The sequence below is a fragment of the Daucus carota genome, chromosome 4, assembly GCF_001625215.2.
Source record: "Daucus carota subsp. sativus chromosome 4, DH1 v3.0, whole genome shotgun sequence".
Lineage (NCBI taxonomy): Eukaryota > Viridiplantae > Streptophyta > Magnoliopsida > Apiales > Apiaceae > Daucus > Daucus carota.
This window is the reverse complement of record NC_030384.2, coordinates 8,377,665-8,401,938: the sequence shown is the minus strand read 5'-3', so window position 1 is coordinate 8,401,938 and position 24,274 is coordinate 8,377,665. Positions and strand designations below refer to the sequence as shown.

At 37.3% G+C, this 24,274-nt stretch overlaps 1 protein-coding gene across 1 annotated transcript; it reads left to right on the top strand.

Annotated features, from left to right (window-relative positions):
• Nucleotides 1–18,905: 18,905 nt before the first annotated feature.
• On the top strand, nt 18,906–24,034 carry LOC135152156 (uncharacterized). The gene is made up of 4 exons (XM_064091987.1): nt 18,906–19,105; nt 19,291–19,630; nt 19,702–19,930; nt 23,964–24,034. Exons 1-4 carry the CDS (start codon nt 18,906–18,908, stop codon nt 24,032–24,034), a joined length of 840 nt encoding a protein of 279 aa, XP_063948057.1.
• The last annotated feature ends 240 nt before the right edge of the window (nt 24,035–24,274 follow it).

The following is a 24,274-nucleotide window of genomic DNA, read 5'->3' as shown; positions in this document are numbered from 1 at the left end:
CAATATATATGTGGCTGATTTGTCTTCAGGACCAGGAAATGCAGTTCACTGTTCTAACGCAAAGGCGTCTGCTGAAGATAGTTGGTTATGGCATAAGAAACTCTCACACCTCAACTTCAAAACTATGAACTCTCTAGTCAAGAGAGATTTGGTGAGAGGTTTGCCTTCCCTGGAATTCTCAACTGATGATCTCTATGATGCTTTTCAGAAAGGAAAAGCTAAGAGAGCATCTCACAAAGGCAAGACCATCAATTGGATTACAGATCCACTGCAGCTATTGCATATGGATTTGTTTGGCCCCCGGAATTGCACATCCATTGATGGAGAAAGATATGCCTTGGTCATCGTGGATGACTTCTCGAAATTTACTTGGGCTTACTTCCTGACTTCTAAGGATGAAACTCCAATGACAGTGATTGATCATATAAAGCAAGTTGAATTGGATAAGGGTGTTCCTAGTAAAAGCTATAAGGTCAGATAATGGAACAGAATTCAAGAATCAAACCCTAATCAACTTTTTGTGAAAAAGGAATTAGACAGCAGTATCCAGCACCAAGGACTCCTTAACAGGATGGAGTCGTCGAAAGAAAGAATCATATACTAATTGAAGCTGTAGGGACAATGATTGCTGAAGCAAAGCTTCCATTGTACTTTTGGGCTGAAGCTGTGAATACTGCCTGCTACACCCAGTATCGAACTTTGATCAATAAGGATCATGTGAAAACTCCATTTCAACTGTATACCAACAAGAAACCATATGTCAAACATCTTCATGTCTTTGGAGCTAAATGTTATGTTCTCAAAGATGGAGAAGAAAATCTGAACAAGTTTGAACCAAAGGCATCTGAAGCCATCTTTGTCGGTTATACTAATTCTGCTTATAGAGTTTTTGTAATTGATATTCTGTCAGTGAAAGTTAGCGTCAATGTAACATTTGATGACACTAAACTCCCAAGTGAACAATCTGCTAATCCATATGAATCTCTGAAGTTTGATAACTATCCAGATTCATATTCAGATGATGATGTGCCACCTGAGGCTGCAACAGGTGATGACAACAATGATGATGATGATCCAGGAAATGGTGGAAGAAATGGTAATAATGCTGGAGATTCTACTAATGCCAGTGGTGGATCATCAAGTCAACCTGGCTGATGTGCTCGAAAAGAGATTTTAAAAAATAATCGCAAGCGCACGATCACCGTTTTAATACTTTTAGATTCGTCCACAGAGATTAAATTAATTTTATTATCGCAACCTTAAATCTTTAACCTAGGCGAATTAGAACAAAATTCGTGAGAAGGGTTTTCGGAATTAAATCTAAATTTAACACTTCCAAATTCAAAAGCGAAATTAATTAACCTAATTAATTATCAAATTGATTTAACCAAATTAATTAACTAAAGCTGCACTCGGGCCACTCTGAAACAACACAAAAACTCAAGATAGCAAGTGACTAGTTTTGGCAGTAACAAACAAAAAATGACCTGGGCAAACAACAATTAATCATTGAAACAAAGACAATAATCAGTAAAATAAACTATCCATGCTACTTGTAGAAACCAAAACTCGATTATTCACCACAGACCAAATAAACTTAAAATATACAAAAGAAACTTTAAAACCCAGACTACTCGGAAACAAACTAACCACGACTCAGATACAGAAACGAAATTAGACACCTCAACAGAACGAAGCAATGACTCAGACAAAACCAACACTCGACTAAATGACTCTAATTAAAACACAATCAGCCAGCGATTCAAAACAGCAACATAGTAGCTACACAAAGCGATTACCAAACACACTCGTAAATGACTAAGACTAGACTAACGAAAGTAAACTACCGCAGCTGGACTCCAAAACAAACCCAGCAGAAGACTCGACTCAGTGGACAAATCGGACAACCAAACCAGCGAAAACAAATCAAAGAACCCAACTATTACTCGATTCAAAACCAGGACGCGACTCAGCTAAAGAACGCAAAACCCAACAGCAGAAAACGAAGCAGACTAGAAAAGAAAACAACTCGGCAACACAGGACAGACCGAACACCCAACTCAGCAGAACTTGACATCAAAATAACTACAAGACTTGGCAAAAAAACGGAACTCGGCAAAGAAATGATTCGATAAATAGAAACTAAACAGACTCGGCTGTGGACTCAGCTATAGAGCATGAACTCGCGATTCTGGGAGTTAACTACATGACTCAAACTCAAGACGACGCAAAACAAGATTTCAAAACCAGTAAACTCAGCTGCAGGACGAAACACAACTCGGGAAGAACTCGGAAAATGAAACAACTCCTCAGCTATTCAGTTTATAATACCAAACAAAAACAGACTTGAACTTGACTCGGTGACTCGGTAATACAGTGACTCGATGAACCCGGTTGAAGAAAATATATCTGTAAAGTTATTAAACGCGAACATAAACGGAAACATAAAGTCAGCAAGCAACAGATGATGGTGGGTTGTGTGTTTTTCTTTAAAAAAAAACACGAACACAGGGGAGGGTTTTTGACAAAGCAACAGAAACAGAGTAAATTGTTTTAATAACGAAAACAGAGTAAGTAAATGGGTTTTAAAGGTCTAAAAACATAAAAACGAAAGTTATTGGCTGCTAAATTGATTATTAAAATAATAAACTGCCGAATTAAAGTTCCATAGTCAAGCCCCAACACAAATTGATTTTATGCTAGGATTTTAACTACTAAAAAATTAAAACTAAAACTTAAGAGATCTACACTAATCACAAGCTCAATGATTCTTCCTTTCCCAAAAGCTTAAAAGGATGTGGTAGTACTTAGAAGAGTCATTCAATCTTGGAGAACATAAATTAAGAAGACAATACAAGATTAAAATAAAAGAGATTTGCATAGAAATTAAAAAGTGTATACAAGCTTGGAAAGGAAATTGGGGCTAGCAAAATGTAAATCTACTAAGATACTAACTATAGAAATGACTAGGTAGAAAAGGTGGGTAGGTAGCTAGGTAGGTCTTTACAAGTAAAGAGAAGGGGGGTATTTATAACTAAAGAATTAGGGTTTAGGGGTAGGGTGGCTCAATCTTGACCATCCATGTGCCTTGTGTGTTGGGAAGATTGTGACCCTCCATGTGTCCCTTACTTGCCGATTCCTTTTTTGCTTCTTTTCTTTTCCTTTTCTTCTTTTTCTTGCATTTTCTCTTCTTTCTTTATTTATCTACAATTTCCTGAAATAAAATAAATAAGCGATTAATACTACAAAAATAAACAAAAAATAGGCACTTAAATATGCAAAAATATGGACTAATCAAACTTCCCCATACCTATCTTTTGCTCGTCCTCGAGTAAAAATCAAAAGAAAAGAAAATAAACTAAGAAAACTAGATGCGATTCCTAGGCTCCTTTTCGTAGGCGTGACGGGTGATTTTAGGTTCACCAACCCGTTAAACTCGTAGACGATCTCTACAAGAGGAGTTTTGTCTCCTAAGGGTTTACAGAAGATATACCCATAAAATCTTCGAGACATTCTAGCAAGTGTCTACTCACCAAACGGTCTTAGGGCACTAGGTTTTAAAATCCCCCTACGGACTTAATTGCTCGAGTAACAAAGGCCACAAAACGAGACTAGCCAATCTACTTTTGCCCATTTATCTAAAGATTTTATCTATAAAGAACAATGGGTATTGAAGTAGTTATTCCTTTTTTCTTTTTCTATTTTTTTTATTCGCAAAGGTTCGATTCGACATTGTTTCAACATGTGGGTTCTTTCTCACGTATCGAATAATATCATTAGACAATCTCTCCATCAAAGGTCTCATGCAAAAGTGTGTGCCATCTTGGAATTTAAAGTACAAATCGGTCGATACAAGTTTCAAAAGACAACCTTACTCAACTACGTTCAAATTATCTAAAAGACACTACACACACACACACACACACACACACACACACACACACACACACACACACACACACATATATATATATATATATATATATATATATATATATTTCGAAAACATGCTAAACACCAACTACTCCTAAAGTTCGAGTGAGGGAAAGACAACTTAGCTAAAAGTATCTCTATTTCTGGATTTTCTAATTTTTCATTTTTTTGGGTTTTTCATTTTTTAAGAATTACACTAAAGCCCTCCCCATACCTAAATCATGCATTGTCCTCAATGTATGCAAAAGAGAATTGAAATGAGAGAGTAAAGAGGAAAAATACCTGAATAGGAGATGAAGGGATTTTTATTAACTACTGAAGTAACTTACGTGATCAAGGGTTGATGAGGTGGATGACCTCTTCCTCCGAATCAACTGGCAATTCTAAAAATGGTTTAAGACGTTGTCCATTAACTTTAAACACATTACCATTTTTAGGATCCTGAATTTCAATAGCACCATGAGGAAAAACAACTTGAACAACATAAGGACCATCCCATCTAGAACGCAACTTACCGGGAAACAAATGAAGCCTAGAATTATAGAGAAGAACTTTTTGACCGGGAGAAAAGGATTTTATCAAAATAGTTTTATCATGGAAGGCCTTGGTTCTCTCTTTGTAAATTTTAGCATTTTCATAGGCATCATTTCTAAGTTCGTCTAACTCGGTCAATTGCAACTTCTGATGACTACCGGCGGTGGGTAAGTCGAAATTCAATTCTCTAATGGCCCACATGGCCCTATGCTCTAGCTCAACCGGCAAATGGCAAGCTTTACCATACACGAGTCTATAAGGAGACATTCCAAATTGAGAAAAGATATTCTCCTTAAGGAATCGAAGGACGACTTTGTTGTCATTAGACCGGGTCGGGATGGCTTCGACCCACTTAGAAACGTAATCTACCGCTAGAAGGATGTAAAGGTGGCCAAATGAACTAGGGAATAGGCCCATGAAATCTATGCCCCACACATCAAAAAGTTCAACAACAAGGATTGGGCTCATAGGCATCATGTTCCTCCTAGTGATTCTTCCTAGATGTTGGCACCTACTACAAGCAGAACAATACTCGGCGGCATCCTTAAACAAAGTAGGCCAATAAAAACCGCATTGGAGGATTTTAGCGGCGGTCTTTTTCGCACTAAAATGACCTCCACATGCTTGATCGTGACAAAACGAGAGGATGCTATGAAACTCACTATTTGGGACACACCTCCTAATGATTTGGTCGGGACAATGTTTAAAGAGATACGGGTCGTCCCAAAAGAAATGTTTCACTTGAGAAAAGAACTTGGCTTTATCATTTTTGGACCATGTCGAGGGAATGTCACCGGTTGCTAAGTAATTGACAATGCCGGCGAACCAAGAGAGAGTGGAAATCGAGAGAAGGTGTTCATCGGGAAAGGACTCGCTTAAGGGCAAGTCGTTAGTGGATTCAACCACTAATCGAGAGAGGTGATCGGCAACGACATTCTCGCAACCTTTCTTATCCCGAATCTCAAAGTCAAACTCTTGGAGTAACAATACCCATCTAATTAAACGGGCTTTTGAGTCTTTTTTAGAGAAAAGGTACTTAAGAGCGGCATGGTCCGTATAAACAATGATTTTGGACTCGATAAGATAAGAGCGAAATTTTTCTAAGGCAAAGACTACGGCTAGAAGCTCCTTCTCGGTGGTAGAGTAATTGAGTTGGGCATCATTTAAGGTCTTACTAGCGTAGTAAATGACATGAGGCTTCTTATCTATTCGTTGTCCTAAAACCGCTCCTATCGCATATTCGGATGCGTCACACATGAGCTCAAAAGGTTGACTCCAATCGGGAGACTTCATGATCGGGGCCGAAGTCAATTCTCTCTTAAGGTCTTCGAAAGAATGAACACACTCGCTTGTGAACTCGAATTTGACATCCTTAGCTAGAAGGGTGGTCAAAGGTCGGGCTTTTTTTACTAAAATCCTGAATGAATCTACGATAAAATCCCGCATGTCCAAGGAAAGAACGAATTTCCTTAACGGACTTGGGAGGAGGGAGATTAGCTATTAGGTCGACCTTAGCCTTGTCTACTTCGATTCCTTTTTCAGAAATTTTGTGTCCTAAAACGATTCCCTCCTTAACCATGAAATGACATTTCTCCCAATTTAACACTAGATCCGTTTCCTCACATCTTTTCAAAACTAAGTCTAGATTGTTAAGGCATTGGTGAAAAGATGGGTCAAAGATGGAAAAGTCATCTATGAAGACTTCTAGAAAGTCACCTATCATTTCCGAGAAGATGCTAGTCATGCACCTTTGGAACATGGATGGGCCCGTGGTTAGGCCGAAAGCTAGACGTCTATAAGCGAAGGTTCCAAAAGGGCAAGTGAAGGTGGTCTTTTCTTGGTCCTCGGGTGCGATTGGGATTTGAAAATATCCCGAGTAACCATCTAAGAAGCAATAAAAAGCATGACCCGCTAACCTTTCTAGCATTTGATCGATAAAGGGCAAAGGAAAATGATCTTTCCTAGTGACGACATTGAGCTTCCTAAAGTCTATACACATTCTCCAACCGGATTGGACACGTGTTGGAACTTGCTCATTGTTCTCATTGGTCACCAAAGTAATGCCCCACTTTTTAGGCACTACATGAACGGGACTGACCCACTTACTATCGGAAATGGGATAGATGATCCCATTGTTTAAGCACTTAAGAATCTCTTTCTTAACTACCTCCATCATGGGAGGATTCAACCTCCTTTGAGGTTCTCTCACGGGCTTTGCATCTTCTACCAAATGAATCCTATGTTGGACAATCGCCGGGCTAATCCCCTTAATGTCCGAAATGCTCCACCCTATCGCTCCCTTATGCTTTCTAAGGATTCCTAAAAGTTCTTCCTCTTGTGACGTAGTCAAATTAGAGGCAATGATGACAGGATAGGACTCATTAGGGCCTAGAAAAGCATACTTAAGAGTGTTGGGAAGAGGTTTGAGTTCTAACTCCGGCGGTTGTGACTCAACGGTTTTCTTTGGTAAAGGCAAATGCTCGGGTTCAACATCATGCTCTTGACTCGTTGTCGGAATGGTGGATTCTAACATTTGGTTGACCTCATGTGTGTAGTCGGAAACATCCCAATCCTCTCCAAAATGTTTTAAGCAAAATTCAAGGGCATCTTTGGGATTCATGAGATCTTGATCAACTATTTCATCAATTAGATTAACGTCCATAGGTTGATCATAGAAATCATCGGATTGTTTCCCCACATGAAAGATGTTGAGGTCGATTGTCATGTTACCAAATGTTAGCTTCATTAATCCATTCCTACAATTAATCAAAGCGTTGGATGTAGCTAAAAAGGGTCGTCCTAGGATGATGGGAATTTGATTCTTCGGGTTCTTAACCGGCTCGGTCTCTAGGACGACAAAATCTACTGGAAACACAAAGTCACCTACTTTAATTAGCACGTCTTCGATCATTCCCTTAGGAATTTTTACGGATCGATCAGCTAATTGAAGTGTGACATTGGTTTGTCGAAGCTCCCCTAAACCTAAAGCTTGGTAGACAGAATATGGAAGGAGATTAACACTAGCCCCTAAATCAAGTAACGCCTTATCCACAAAAGTTTCTCCTATGACACATGAAATTGTAGGACAACCGGGGTCCTTGTATTTCACGGGAATTTGGTTGGAGAGAATCAAACTAATGTGAGATGTAAGGAAAGCTTTCTTAGGGAAGGGACATGATTGGTTCTCTTATGGGTACATAACTCCTTAAGACACTTAGCATATGAAGGAATTTGTTGAATTGCATCTAAAAGGGGTATGTTGACCTTGACTTGCTTAAATACTTCCAAAATCTTCTCCATTTGAGCCGATTGCTTCGGTGAAATAAGTCTTTGTGGGTAAGGGACCCTCGGTTTATAGACTACTTAACTTTGCAACTCAGAATTTGGTTCCGGGTTTGGGTCACTCGACTCCTCACGGGCTTTTGAACACTTGGGTTTGTCATGATTAATGGTAGTGCGGGGTGGACTTGGGTTAGAAGTCGAATCCCCTTTCTTACCGAGGTTCTCACCAACTTGGGTATCAACTTGTTTACCCGACCTAAGAGAAATGACCGAATGCACATTATCCGGGGGTCTTTGATTAAGTGGAAATTTTGGGTTCGGCTCCGGTTGACTTGGGAACTTGTTCTTTTCTCGCTCACACAATGTGCTTGCTAATTGACTCAATTGGGACTCTAACTTAGAGACGGCTTGCACATTAGAATGCAAAAGTTGCCTATCTTGAGTTAAAGTTTGCATGAAGGTTTGTTGGGATTGAGTCAAGTTAGTTTGCGATTTCACTAAGGCCTCTATGGTCTTCTCTAAGGAATTGAGTCTCTTATCCGAATCATTAAAATCGGGAGGATGCAACGGGGCTTGACTCGGGTTTTGATAATTCGGAAAAGAATTGGGATTGGGCCTTTGGAAATTGGGTTGTGGAGTTTGAAAATTTTGACCTTGGTTCCACGAGAAATTCGGGTGATTCTTCCACCCGGGGTTGTAAGTTGGTGCAAACGGGTCATTTCTAGGCTTGGGTTGAAACATCGCGTTCACTTGCTCAAAATCTTGAGATTGTTGGATCTCGGGATGGGGAGCATTATAGTTCGGGAACATAGGCAAAGATGAAGGGCCACTATGAGACTCTAAAGCTTCGAGTCTCTTAGTAAGGGTTGCTAATTTGGCATCGGTTGCCACATTGTTTCCTATCGAGTGCAAACCCCTAGAGCTAGATGCCTCGATCGACTTTTTTGGTTCCCTAGTAGACTCCCATAACATTGTTTTCTCGGCTAAGTCCTCGAAAAATTCCCACCCTTGGTCCTCATCTTTCTCCATGAATTTGCCTTGGCACATAGACTCTAACAAAGCGGTTGTTTGACTATCTAAGGCCTCGTACACAATCTTACAAAGTCTCCATTTCTCTATTCCATGGTGGGGGCATTGTGATAAAAGATTTTTAAAACGATCAAAGAATTTCCAAAAAGACTCATTTTCCCTTTGATGGAATTGATTTATTTCATTTGTAATTCGAGTCGTTTTATGGTTCGGAAAATACTTTTTAAGAAACATTACCACAAACCCCTCCCAAGTGGAAATAGAATTGACGGGAAGACTATACAACCATTTTTTAGCATTTTCTTTTAAAGCAAAGTTGATTAGTCTAAGCCGAATGGAGTCCTCACTCAATTGTTGGAGTTCTTGCAAACCGCAAACCTCCTCAAATTCTTGAATGAAAAGATAGGGATCCTCACCTTCACTTCCTAAAAATTTAGGCAATATGCTAATGTGATGTGCCTTAATTTCGAAATTGTTCCCATTAACGGGAGGAAGGGTGATGCACGATGGTTGAGCGGAACGAGATGGGTAACAACGGTCTTTAAGAGACAACGCCATGCTAACTATCGGTTCTGGAACTTCTAGGGTTTCGGAATCGGAAGAGGATGAAGACGGAATCTCGATTATCGGTCTTACTAATCTAGACGATTCGTTCCTAACCCAAGTAGTTCGCATAAACGATAAACATGTAGCAAATAAGTGCAAAAATTAAAACAAACAAAAGAAAGGGTGTGAAAGCGAAAGAAAAACCTAAATCTAGGGTTGCCTCATAAAAGGAACTAGACCTTGCTCCTAACGTTAAGGACCACCAAAAACTCGATAAATCAAAAATTATTCGAACCGGTTTGGCCAGTTTGGAGCAGGCATTGCCAAGAGGCCAATCTCCACGCTTAGACACCAAACCCTAATCGGCCAGGTAAGTTTTCGCTTGTCCTTAGACACCGAAAAGTCGGAATAATTAAAGATTACCTCGTCTTTTAGGTACCTTCCTAATTGAGCGCGATATCCTCGGGCTAAAGTCTAATTCAATTTTATTAAAGGCTAGGTAAATGCAAAATGAAGAATTAAATCGTTGTGGGCTAAGGAAAGAGTGATGAAATCCCTCCCCTTATCTTGTGATTGGGTTTTGCCCTTAAGATTTATTTAAAATGATGCTCCACACAACGATATAATTAAAAACTATAAACAACTATGGATGCTCTACACTACGTGTTTTAATCTAAAGAAAAGAAATTAACGTACCTTTGGGTCCTCCAGCGATCACCACAAATATAGGTACGAAAATTTAAAAACAAAAATTAAAATCTAAATGATGTGCCCTAAGTGATTAAATGCATGATGCGACACATATGTAGTTCTAATTAATATTTTTGGATTTTAAAATTTTGATTTGTTTGTGTTTTTCTAAAAAAAACGAAAAATAAAAGTGGAGAGATACGGGTTAACAAAGCAAGCTTCCAAATCCGAGCAAAATTTGTCCACTTTACTCCATGATTCCCGAATATTCCTCCTCGAATTAAAAACAAAAAGTGAGAAAACAAGCTAATCCGAAAGATTAAAAATAAAGGAGCGAAAAATTAATTATAATCCCCGGCAGCGGCGCCAAAAACTTGATGTGCTCGAAAAGAGATTTTAAAAAATAATCGCAAGCGCACGATCACCGTTTTAATACTTTTAGATTCGTCCACAGAGATTAAATTAATTTTATTATCGCAACCTTAAATCTTTATCCTAGGCGAATTAGAACAAAATTCGTGAGAAGGGTTTTCGAAATTAAATCTAAATTTAACACTTCCGAATTCAAAAGCGAAATTAATTAACCTAATTAATTATCAAATTGATTTAACCAAATTAATTAACTAAAGCTGCACTCGGGCCACTCTGAAACAACACAAAAACTCAAGATAGCAAGTGACTAGTTTTGGCAGTAACAAACAAAAAATGACCTGGGCAAACAACAATTAATCATTGAAACAAAGCCAATAATCAGTAAAATAAACTATCCATGCTACTTGTAGAAACCAAAACTCGATTATTCACCACAAACCAAATAAACTTAAAACAAACAAAAGAAACTTTAAAACCCAGACTACTCGGAAACAAACTAACCACGACTCAGATACAGAAACGAAATTAGACACCTCAACAGAACGAAGCAATGACTCAGACAAAACCAACACTCGACTAAATGACTCTAATTAAAACACAATCAGCCAACGATTCAAAACAGCAACATAGTAGCTACACAAAGCGATTACCAAACACACTCGTAAATGACTAAGACTAGACTAACGAAAGTAAACTACCGCAGCTAGACTCCAAAACAAACCCAGCAGAAGACTCGACTCAGTGGACAAATCGGACAACCAAACCAGCGAAAACAAATCAAAGAACCCAGCTATTACTCGATTCAAAACTAGGACGCGACTCAGCTAAAGAACGCAAAACCCAACAGCAGAAAACGAAGCAGACTAGAAAAGAAAACAACTCGGCAACACAGGACAGACCGAACACCCAACTCAGCAGAACTTGACATCAAACTAACTACAAGACTTGGCAAAAAAACGAAACTCGACAAAGAAACGATTCGATAAACAGAAACTAAACAGACTCGGCTGTGGACTCAGCTATAGAGCATGAACTCGCGATTCTGGGAGTTAACTACAGGACTCAAACTCAAGACGACGCAAAACAAGATTTCAAAACCAGTAAACTCAGCTGCAGGACGAAACACAACTCGAGAAGAACTCGTAAAATGAAACAACAACTCAGCTATTCAGTTTACAATACCAAACAAAAACAGACTTGAACTTGACTCGGTGACTCGGTAATACAGTGACTCGATGAACTCGGTTGAAGAAAATATATCTGTAAAGTTATTAAACGCGAACATAAACGGAAACATAAAGTCAGCAAGCAACAGATGATGGTGGGTTGTGTGTTTTTCTTTAAAAAAAAACACGAACACAGGGGAGGGTTTTTGACAAAGCAACAGAAACAGAGTAAATTGTTTTAATAATGAAAACAGAGTAAGTAAATGGGTTTTAAAGGTCTAAAAACATAAAAACGAAAGTTATTGGCTGCTAAATTGATTATTAAAATAATAAACTGCCGAATTAAAGTTCCATAGTCAAGCCCCAACACAAATTGATTTTATGCTAGGATTTTAACTACTCAAAAATTAAAACTAAAACTTAAGAGATCTACACTAATCACAAGATCAATGATTCTTCCTTTCCCAAAAGCTTAAAAGCATGTGGTGGTACTTAGAAGAGTCATTCAATCTTGGAGAACATAAATTAAGAAGACAATACAAGATTAAAATAAAAGAGATTTGCATAGAAATTAAAAAGTGTATACAAGCTTGGAAAGGAAATTGGGGCTAGCAAAATGTAAATCTACTAAGATACTAACTATAGAAATGACTAGGTAGAAAAGGTGGGTAGGTAGCTAGGTAGGTCTTTACAAGTAAAGAGAAGGGGGTATTTATAACTAAAGAATTAGGGTTTAGGGGTAGGGTGGCTCAATCTTGACCATCCATGTGCCTTGTGTGTTGGGAAGATTGTGGCCCTCCATGTGTCCCTTACTTGCCAATTCCTTTTTTTCTTCTTTTCTTTTCCTTTTCTTCTTTTTCTTGCATTTTCTCTTCTTTCTTTATTTATCTACAATTTCCTGAAATAAAATAAATAAGCGATTAATACTATGAAAATAAACAAAAAATAGGCACTTAAATATGCAAAAATATGGACTAATCACTGGCAGCAACTCAAGAGGAGCTGGTGGATCAACTAGTCATACACTTCAGCTTACTGATAATACTGCTGAATCATCAAGGACACATCTATTAAGGGAAAGGATCTGGATCAGCGATCATCCCTTTGATCTTATTATTGGTGATCCTGATGCTGGTGTAAGGACTAGAAGTACTACGGCAAATGAATGTCTATTTTCTGGTTTTCTATCTCAGCTAGAACCAAAGAAGGTGGATGAAGCACTTGCTGATCCTGATTGGGTTCCTGCCATTCAAGAAGAACTCAATCGATTTGAGAAACAAGAAGTCTAGGCCCTGGTTCCAAGGCCAAATGGAAAGTATGTAACTAGAACTAGATGGGTCTACCGTAACAAGTTAGATGGTGATGGAATTGTTGTGAGAAACAAAGCCAGACTGGTCGCAAAAGGTTATTCACAAGATGAAGGAATTGATTATGATGAAACCTATGTTCCAGTTGCTCGTCTTGAAGCCATCAGAATATTTCTTGCATTTGCTGCACACTCCAACTTCAAAGTTTATCAAATGGATGTGAAAATTGTATTTCTGAATGGAAAGCTGGAAGAAGAAGTATATCTGGAACAACCCCTGGCTTTGAAAATCCAGAATTTGCTGATTTTGTGTACTTCCTCTTTAAAGATGTCTATGGGCTCAAGCAGTCACCAAGGACATGGTATGACACCCTCTCTGAGTTTTTAATTGAAAGTAATTTCACTAGAGGTGTCATAGACAAAACTCTCTTTTAAAATTGCATGATAATAATATGATATTTATTCAAATATATGTTGATGATATTATATTTGGTTATACTAACTATAACTCGTGCAAGAGATTTGCTAAGTTAATGCAGAGTAATTATGAGATGAGTATGATAGGTGAGCTATCTTACTTTCTTGGTCTTCAAGTAAGCGAAAAGGAAGATGGCATCTTCATTTGCCAGTCAAAGTATGTTAGAGATCTTCTAAAGAAGTACAATCTAGATAACTGTTCACCGACAAAGACACCCATGGCCACTGCCACAAAGCTTGACCAGGATAAATCTAGTAAGAAAGTTGATGTCTCAAGCTATCGAGGTATGATTGGCTCATTACTCTATCTCACTGCTAGTAAACCAGATATTATGTTTGCAACATGTTTGTGTGCTAGGTTCTAAGCTGATCCTAAAGAATCACATCTTATAGACGTCAAAAGAATCTTTAGATATCTTAAGGGTACACCTAGTTTAGGTATATGGTACCCCTAAGAATACTGGTTTTGACTTAACCGGCTATACAGATTCTGATTATGCAGGTTGCAGGTTTGATAGAAAGAGTACGTCTGGAAGCTGTCAATTTCTAGGTCGTCGATTGGTTTCCTTGTACAGCAAGAAGCAACACTCTGTGTCTACTTTTACTGCTGAAGTTGAGTATATAGCCGCTGGCAGCTGCTGTGCTCAGACACTATGGATCAGGAATCAATTGAGTGATTATGGTATTGATGTTAACAAAATTCCAATATTTTTCGACAACACCAGTGCCATAGCCATTTCCAACAATCCAGTGCAACACTACAGAACCAAGCACATAGATATCAGGTGTCATTTTATTAGAGAACATGTCATGAATGGTACTGTGGTGTTACATTTCGTACCCACGGCTGATTAGATTGCTGACATCTTCACTAAACCACTTGATGAATCCACTTTCTCTAAGTTGGTTTGTGAACTAGAAATGTTAAATATGCCATGATTCTCATTGTATATAGTTTGTATATATTATATATATATATATATATATATATATATATATATATATATATTATATAATTTTAAAAAATTTTTGTGCAATCATATCTATTTTATTATATTTTATATAATTGTTTGTAAATTATCTGATAATTTTATGTGTAATTATGCATGTTTATATATGTCTCTATAATTTTCTAAGTGCTGCATGCTCCCCTGTAATATTCTCTACGCATTTAGATAATTATGTGTATTTACTTTGTATTTTTCAAAATTAATTAAGCATAAATATTTGGTTTTAAGTTAATTCATTTTAATGAATTAAAGTTAAATTCATACATATTTATATTTAATTAAAGTTGAATTTTACAAAATATATGTGTAATATATTATATATTATGTGTATAGATTTTTGATTTTATGTGCAAAATGTTTAATTTTTAGAAAATCAAAAATCATAATATTCATATATTTTTCTTTAATTTCTGTTTTTATTTACATCAGTCTGACATTTCTTAGAAATGTCATGGTGAAGCTTGTTACATACTCTTCCAAGGCGCGGCATGACATTACTTAATAATGTCATCCCGAGTTTTCAAAACCCTCAACAGCCGTCGGTATGACATTCCAAGGAAATGTCATATCGAGCTCTCCGAGAAAGTCGTTCTCAAGAGCACGGTATGACATTTCCTCGAAAAGTCATACCGACCCAACAACCCGTATGACTTCACCAAAGAAACCCATACCAGTTTCATTCTTCATCTCCTTCGATACACACACATATACATACGCACTGCCATTGTTCTTGCTCGATTTGTTTCAAGTTTTTGTTATAAAACTTGATGGTTACTAATTCAAGCCTAAAAAGCTTGCTGGTTACTTCTATTAGTCGATTTCAAGCCGTTAATCTGTCGAATTTTTGCGAAATTTCGAACCCCCAATTCGAGTTTTGGACTGGTTAGACGCGATTTCTGGCTTGTTTTGTGACTGATAGCTGCTATACTTGCTGTGGGTAGCTTAATTTATGATCGTTGGTGAAGAAATTCCTTGGATTTTCGAAACCCTCCTTGTTATTAATTTGAATTTTAGGGTTCTAAAGTGCAATTTGGGACTAATTGGGTTTGTTGGAGCTTAATCACGTTGTTGGAGTTTGAATTTGGCCATTTAAGATTAATTAAATTTTAATTCGAATTTAATCATTTAATATGAATTATAAATTATTTAATTATCTGATAATTAATTATTAATTGAAATTTGCGACATATTTGAGAATTAATATTGTATTTGAAAAAATTCTTGCTTAATTCAATTCTTAATTATAAAAATGGCTGGCCGTTTTGTAATTGAGCAGACAAACCTGAATGGTTACTTTGTTCCGGAGGTCAGCCTTGCTCGATTTAGACCGTGGGTGAAATTCCTAAATAGCTAATCTCTCGTCAGTACTGCTATTACGGCTAATGCAGATGTACAAATCCAGCCTATTCAGAACTTTTACTCTATTGCCCTGAATACTACTCTGCTTGATAATCTTCGGATGTCTGGAGATATTACTAGAGGATGGACTATCCATATCACCACTGATGATGTGAATCGGATACTTGGGTTTCCGAGAGAGAATTTGCACCTACCACTCACAAGAACTTCAACAACATTTCTTCTCTGCTTCAGAAGATTGGATTCTGTATAGCTTATAATCGTCCGATTAACTTTGGTAAGCTACTGCTACAGGAGATCCTTAAGAAGTTGGGACCATGGTTACATGGGACGGGGTTCGATACGAAACGTGGTACGAAATCGGGAACGTGGAAGGCTACCTTCAACGTTTCCGGTACGAGGGAACGCGGGGGTACGATGGAACGTACGGGTACGAGGGAACGCAGGGGTACGAGGGAACGTACTGGTACGATATATTCTTAAATTAAATTTAATTATACTATTATATCATTGCAAGTACCTAAGATAGTTATGGACTATGGAGCTTTTTACTTCAGCCAAAAAATTTAAAATCTAAACTAAACATGTAAGCTAAAATGAAGTACACATAAATATAAGAAATAAGACTTTAGATTTAAGAATCACATACACAATTCATATTAGAATTTAAAATCAGGGTCATCAGGCAATTCTTATATTAAAAATTTGAATTAAGAAACATACATAAGCTTGAATACCAAGTACCAAGTACCAACTTATCTCAGAGACTTAAACTCTAAAAGCATGACTTAAACTTATTTTCTGTAGAATCAGTACTTCTTTCTTTTAGATGCTTGTGTTGTGTTTTCCTCTTCAGGCCTTTCCCCCCACCTCAATTCCTCTAGTCTTGTCGCTGAATCATCTAGATAAGTCACCTCTGGATTAATATCCCACTTCCGATATGGTCCATCAATATAGTTCTTTGTAAAACGCGAAATGAGCCTGATGTTGCTATGAATATACACCAATTTATCAGCACGCACAGAATTGGGTCGGTTTCTTTTTACATTGTGAATGTAAGAGTATGTACTCCATATTCTTTCTGCTGATGAGCTACTTATCGGCTGTGGCAGTACTTTCTTAGAAATTTCAGCTAGCTCCGGTGTTTCAGCCCCATAAGTCGACCACCAAAAATAGGACTCATTGTAACAGCATCAATCCTTGCAGCGAGTGTCCCAAATATGCCTTCTTTAGCCTGAAATTTAGCCAACTGCATGCGGAAAACTCGCCTTTCCTCTTCATCTTCTCCAACCTTGTCAAAAGCCCTAAGAACTCCATTAACAACTTCCCTATCACAATTTGGAGATCTTCTGGGCTCCCCATCCGGAGCAGGAGAATTCAGGTAATTGACATCATAAAAAAATGGATTAAGAGCAAATCCTAAGCAATGCATAGGAATGTGATATTAGTATTGAACTTGTTCCAGGCTCAGAGCCTATTTCTAAGACGTCGTACAGAATGGCACCACTAGAGGTGCATGAGTTGAAAGAGCAGTTGCAGGAGTTGTTGGATAGGGGATTTATCAGGCCTAGTGTGTCTCCATGGGGTGCTCCGGTGTTGTTTGTGAAGAAGAAAGATGGATCTATGAGATTATGTATCGACTACAGGGAGTTGAATAAGGTGACTATCAGGAACAGATATCCGTTACCACGTATTGATGATTTGTTCGATCAGTTGCAAGAGGCAAAGTATTTTTTCAAAGATTGATTTGAGATCAGGTTACCACCAGTTACGGGTACGAGATGAGGAAATTCCTAAGACAATTTTTCGCACTCGATATGGTCACTATGAGTTTCTTGTGATGTCTTTTGGATTGACGAATGCACCAGCCGTGTTTATGGACTTGATGAACCAGATCTTTCATGATTACCTTGATAAATTTGTTGTGGTCTTCATTGATGATATCTTGATATACTCTAGGAGTAAGGAGGAGCATTTGCGCATTGTGTTGGGAATTTTGAGGGAGAAGAAATTGTTTGCCAAATTTTTAAAGTGTGAGTTTTGGTTGGAGCAGGTTGCATTTTTGGGGCATATTGTGTCTGGTAAGGGAATTGAGTCGGATCCTGCGAAAGTCGAGGCTATCACTAATTGGCCAAGACCTACCAATGTTACAGAGGTGAGGAGTTTCTTGGGTTTGGCAGGCTACTACAGGCGGTTTGTTGAGAAGTTTTCGTCCATAGCCTTGCTAATGACTCAACTAAGGAGAAAGGGTGCTAAGTTTGAGTGGAATGATGATCGTGAGTAGAGTTTCCAAGAGCTATTGAAGAGGTTGGTGTCAGCTCCTATTCTTGTTTTACCATCAGGGAGTGGGGGATTTCAGGTTTATAGTGATGCTTCTAAGAGAGGTTTAGGGTGTGTTCTTATGCAGCATGAGAAGGTGTTCTCTACGCCTCTAGACAGCTTAAGCCCTATGAGGTGAACTATCCAACCCATGACTTGGAGTTAGCAGCAGTGGTATTTGCATTGAAGATTTGGAGACATTATCTTTATGGAGAGACTTGTGATATCTTCACTGATTACAAGAGTCTTCAGTACATTTTTACTCAGAAGGAGTTGAACATGAGGCAGAGGAGGTGGCTTGAACTTCATAAGGATTACGATACTAAGATTCGTTACCATCCAGGGAAGGCTAATGTGGTGGCGGATGCTCTTAGTAGGAAGAACTTCGGGAGTGTGGCATCTCTTGTTACTCAGCCGCACCTTATTTCAGATTTAGAGCGCTTAGGTGTGGAGTTGTATGTTAGAGGGTCAGATGGCAGTGTAGCAAGCTTAAAGGTGGAACCTAATCTTATTTTGAAGATTAAGGACGCTCAAAAGGATGATTCGGAGTTGGATGCTATTAGATTGGAGACGGCGAATGGGAAGCAAACCGATTTTCCTGTTGATGATGAGGGTGTGATATGGTTGGGTAGTAAACTTTGTGTTCCTTCAGATTCGGCAATTTTGACTGAGGTTCATAGTTCTTCATTTTCTATTCATCCGGGTTCTACTAAGATGTATAGGGATGTGAAGATGCATTTTTGGAGGAATGAAATGAAGCGAGATATAGTGGAGTTTATAAGAAAATGTCTTACATGTCAGCAGGTGAAGATAGAACATCAAAGACCTAGTGGATTGTTACAGCAGTTAGATATTCCGATTTGAAAGTGGGAAAATATAACCATGGATTTCGTGACCGGTTTACCAAGGACCTTTAGGAAGAATGATGTCATATGGGTGGTAGTTGATAGACTTACTAAATCTACTCATTTCTTGCCTATTCGAGAGACTACTCCTGTTCATGAGTTTACGGAGATTTTTCAGAGGGATATTGTTAGACTTCATGATATGCTTGTGTCTATAGTTTCTGACAGACATATGAGGTTCACATCACACTTTTGGAAGGGATTTCAGTGAGCTTGGGGAACAAAGCTTAACTTTAGTACGGCCTTTCATCCACAGACAGATGGACAGTCGGAAAGGACAATTTAGACGTTCGAGGACATGTTGAGAGCTTATGCCTTAGAGTGGACAGGCGATTGGGATAAGTATTTGTATCTTGTAACAGTTGGCACGCAAGTATTGGCATGCCACCTTTTGAGGCTTTGTATGGTAGGAAGTGTAGGGCACCGACTTGTTGGAATGAAGTTGGAGAGAGAGATATTGAAGAGGTAGAGTTAGTTAGAGTGACAAATGAGAAGGTGGCGCAGGCTAGAGGAAACTTAGAGAAGGCTCAGTCACGTCAAAAGGTTTATGCAGATCAGAAGAGAAAGTTTGGTGGATTTCAACCCGGTGATCATGTGTTTTTGAAGATGTCTCCTTGGATGGGTGTTAAGCGTTTTGGTATGAAGGGAAAGCTTAGTCCGAGATATGTGGGTCCTTTTGATGTTATAGAGAGAGTGGGTGAGGTTGCATATAGAGTTGCTTTGCCGCCACAGTTATCTCATGTGTATAATGTGTTTCACGTGTCTTTCTGAAGGGCTGCAAGTATCATCCATTCCATGTGGTTCAGTATCCGTTACATAAGATTAGGGAGGATTTTTCTTGTGAGGAAGAAGCAGAAGCTATTCTTGATCGAGAGGATCGAGTCATGAGAAAGAAAAACATTTCCTTTGTCAAAGTTTTGTGGAAGAATCATTCGGAGCGAGAGGCTACTTGGGAATTAGAGGATTCTATTCATGAGAGATATTCGAATCTATACGATTCAGGTACGTGTTAGTCTCGTTAGATTCCGGGGACAGAATCCTTTTAAGGGGGGTATATATGTAATATCCGTATTATTTATTTAATAATAATAAATCTGAAGTAGAATAGAATTATCAATATTAGTTTAGAAAGAATTATTAATATTAGTTTAGTAATTTGATTTAAAATAAAAATAATAATTAGAGTTATATTAGTTATAGGATACTTAGTGGTCTATATATAAACACATATTAGTTATTAATAACCCTAATACAGGAAGGAGCGCATCGGCAGAGTAAAGGAAAAAGGGTGAAAAGCAGAGTAAAGAAAGAACGGAGAAGAGAGGACAGGGAGAGTGCGAGTGTGTGAGAGAGGTATGAAAAGTATCAGCCTATTCTATTTTATTAATTATTAATGTCATGCGGTAATAAAGTGTGAATATTGATGGTAACACCACTTTGTTTGGTGTGTTGATAAAGAAATAGAACTTAGAAACATGTAGTACGTGTACCTCCGCATTAATATACCTTGACATGTATGTATTCGAGGGCTGCTATGCTGCTGTTACATTTCGGTTATTTTATAAAACTTAGGCTTATGATTATAATTGTCGCAGGCACACCGTGGCACTGTCTTGAAGCCATAGTTTGTATAAATAAATTGTTAGCGTCAATAAATATATATATAAGTATGTCTTAATAAATTATAATTTCGTATTTAGGTTCAGAGCCGGGAGTTTAGCGAATTATCTACGGTTTCTCATGAGTGTTTTGTGTGCTAGTTTCGAGGTACGGATCAGCGCCACTCTTTTCGATATTAAATGATTTTGATTTGTCCTCTTTTGATCCGTCCGATTTGCTAAGTTTGTTATGTGCTATTCATTTGACTGTTTTGATTTTCGAAAAATACTTTTAAAAAATCTGTTTTGAAAGATTGAAATATTTGTAATGCGGTTTTCAAGGATTTTACAAAATTGTGATTTGTTCAGTTTATTTGAAATATCTGTACGATGTGATTTAAGTTGTGAAAACTATTTTGTTTTGAACCCTTAGAAAGATGTAGGGTATACCGAGTTAACCAGCTGTAGGGGTACAACAACCATGTCTTTGCGGCACCATTGATATGACACTTCCGTGACAGTGTGATAGGTCACGGTGTATCCTTCTGTTAGCTCTTGGGAGGAGCTTTGGCTATTTTGATTATTTGTTCAGGATATGTGGGTGCACCCAGTTCAGTTTGATTTGATTTGTGATTTGACAGTTACGTTGTATATGCCGTACACGTTATCCGATTTGTTGCACACATTAGGTACCCTATGATGTGTGTATCTGTATCTGTTCTGATTTGATCTCGGTATGAAATATCTTAATCCCTTGTTATTTTAAAAAAACTGATTTATATTACTGTCAAAATATTTTAAATGTTTCTTGTTTTTTAAATGCTTCCAATTTGTACTGGGCATTTGGCTCATGTCGTATTCTTCTTCTGGCAGGTACTTAGGGGGATTCAGGACTGTGTGATGGAGAGCAACCCATTCTTTTTCATTGATTAGGGTTTATGGACTTCTAGCATTTATTTTGTTTTATTGTTAGAGATTCTATTTGTTCGCATTATTTGGATTTAATTATTTTGGAGGATTTAAATCATTTTAGGAATTATCAGACTTGCTTATTATCGTTTGGAATATATTTAGTGGTCTTTTTGCAGGTTTTGGATCTGTAGGTAACTCCTCGTCTTAATTTAAGATGGGGGTGTTACACCCTAAGTAATCTGCCAAGCAGCTGGCTCTAGCCTCCACTTTTCTCAGAACCAAAGGCTTCGCTTCTAAAGCCAAGTCTGATGCTGATGATGTGATTTTAGCATACTGCACCCGAAAGCATGTTTCTCAGTACATTCGGAGGATGAAAAAGGTAACTAAATCTCATCCATCAGACTTCCGTGAAGACCCTGTGGAATTAGAAGTAATTCATCAACTGGCTCTGGCAAGATTGAAAGTCATATGTTGGTCCTGAAACGATTTTAAGAGGGGGGGGGGGGGGGGGGGGGGGTTGAATACAATTGTCACAAAATAATCGCGGAATAAATCTGATTTAAATTTAACTTGATAATCAAATTTGAATTAATTAATATAACAAAGTTCAAGTTAATTGAAGTCATTATATAATTAAGGGGGTTCAGTTTTAATGTCCACTAAATATCGTACAATAAATTCGGCAGGAAGTATTATTGTTTAGTGATTAAAACAACCCGGTGATCAAAGCACAGAACTTCTGTGAATATAACAATACACAAGTTAAGCAACTTGATCAAGGTTACAAAGTGTTTGAACACTTACAAACGAAGATGGGAGACCATATTTATAGGCAAACCCATACACAAGGCAAGATAAATACAAGCTTGCTAAGACAAAGATGAACTTGCTAAGACAATCTGCCTAGGTGCTAAGACAATTCATGGCTGGGCAAGACAATCTGAGCTCGGTAAGACAATTTTTTGCTTGGTAAGACAACTAGGGGTTCGGTAAGACAAACAGACACTTTGTCTTGTAAGCAAAGAATCGGTAAGACAAACTGAGCTATTGTCTTGGAAGCCAAAACTCGGTAATACAATTAAATACATTGTCTTGCCGAAGCTTCAATGGGCTGCTAAGACAAACAGTAGGTCGGTAAAAAAAGTTCATCTTTGTCTTCCCTTGTGCAAGTGTGACGACTCAGAAATTTTTATAATTATTTATTTGTTGTTATTAATTTTCTAAAAGAGGAGGAATAAAATTTAATATTTTCTTCCAGTTTGTTGGATTTTTAAAAATGATTTTGTGAGTTACTGCAATGATGTGATTATTTTTTTAGTGAGGGTACATGTTAAGGGAGCAAATTTATTTGTTTATTTTATGTCTGAGTGAGTAGTTTAGAAATTGTGTTTATTAATATTTTTATAAATCAGAGTTGTTCTGTGAATTAAAAATATTAAAATCTGTGTTTATTTATATTATAAAATTTTGTCCAATTGAAATTTATCAGAATATTTCAATTTCACTAATTTTTATGTTTTAACTGATTTCAAAGTATTTATAAAACTTGAAGATAATTATTTTTGATTATTTGCATTTTAGAAATTATTTGGACAATTTACTTTAAATATGTGAAAGCATTTAAAAATAAAACTTCACACGTATTTATTCTATTCAAGAAATTCAAGATTTTTGGATATTTTATTTTGTTTTTGAAAACTATTCTTGACCTCCTAAATTTAGAAGTGTATAAATTATATCTCTCTATTATATAAATCATGTTGCCTATTTCATATCAAAAAGACCGGTTTGTCCCCTCTACAATTTCTCTTATTACAGTATACGGCCACTCAGCTACACGTGGTTCACTCCACACCACATCATGTTCAGCATGCTTAACTCTTTCCATTAAAGAACAAAACAAAACACACTTTCTTTAATGTCAAAAAATTAGGGCTTGCTTGACGAAGCGCAGCTTTGCGCAGCTTCTTCCTCTATGCCATTTACTTTTTCATCCTTGGAGAAGGTGATTAATATTTTTCAATCTCTCACCCCATCTGTCCATATTTATGTGTATATCCTTTCTAGCTTTTAGAGTTTTGATATCACTACTTCCGTTGTTTCACCTACTTTTGTTGTTTTCATTTTTAATAAGGTTGCGTTTATTTCTCTCTACAGCACTGTGTCCGTATGGAATCTCGGTTGAAGGAATCATTGTTGTTTAATGTATGTAAGTGTTTGATGTGTCTCCCCCTCTTTAATGTTTTCTCTGACAAATTAATTGAATTTGGATGATATTATTTTATTAATTGGTTGTTTTCAATTTTTGTAGTTAATTACGATATTTCGATGATGAAGGTTCATCAAAACACAGTTCAAGGTAAATAATATGAAACCTGAAAGTTGTTTTTTGATGTATGTAATGTGAGATTTTGAGGTTGTTTTAATATATGTAATGTGACATTTTGATGTTTTTTTTTATGTATGTCATTTGAGATATTGCGGTTGTTTTGTCAAGTAATACAATGTGCTGGGATTGTGTTTAGGTCCGTCTACTGATAGTGATGAAGATAACATGGGGAAAGAGTCGTGGGGAGTCTCCTCCTCGATGCAATAATGTTTGTGAGTGTTGATTTTCTTCTAATTTTTTTAGTTAGTCAAAATGTTTATAGACTGTCAAGTACATATATTTATTTCATTTTTCCACTTTAGACTAAATGACAGACTTGTATTTCAAGTAGAATAAAGCTGACGAGGACCTCCTGAGATCTAAAATGAGGCCTCCTTTTTTATTTTATGTTTGTGAGTATCTATGTTGGTAGTGACTACGTTGGTAGTGATTTGTACATTTTCTATG

What these genes read in the sequence shown, in the direction of transcription:
- LOC135152156 (XM_064091987.1), top strand. Translation starts at nt 18,906, where the DNA reads ATGGATTTCGTGACCGGTTTACCAAGGACCTTTAGGAAGAATGATGTC. An exon ending in GTTTCTGACAGACATATGAG is followed by an intron (nt 19,106 to 19,290) that starts GTTCACATCACA and finishes ATCTTGTAACAG; the next exon opens with TTGGCACGCAAGTATTGGCA. An exon ending in TTCGAATCTATACGATTCAG is followed by an intron (nt 19,931 to 23,963) that starts GTACGTGTTAGT and finishes GATTGTGTTTAG; the next exon opens with GTCCGTCTACTGATAGTGAT.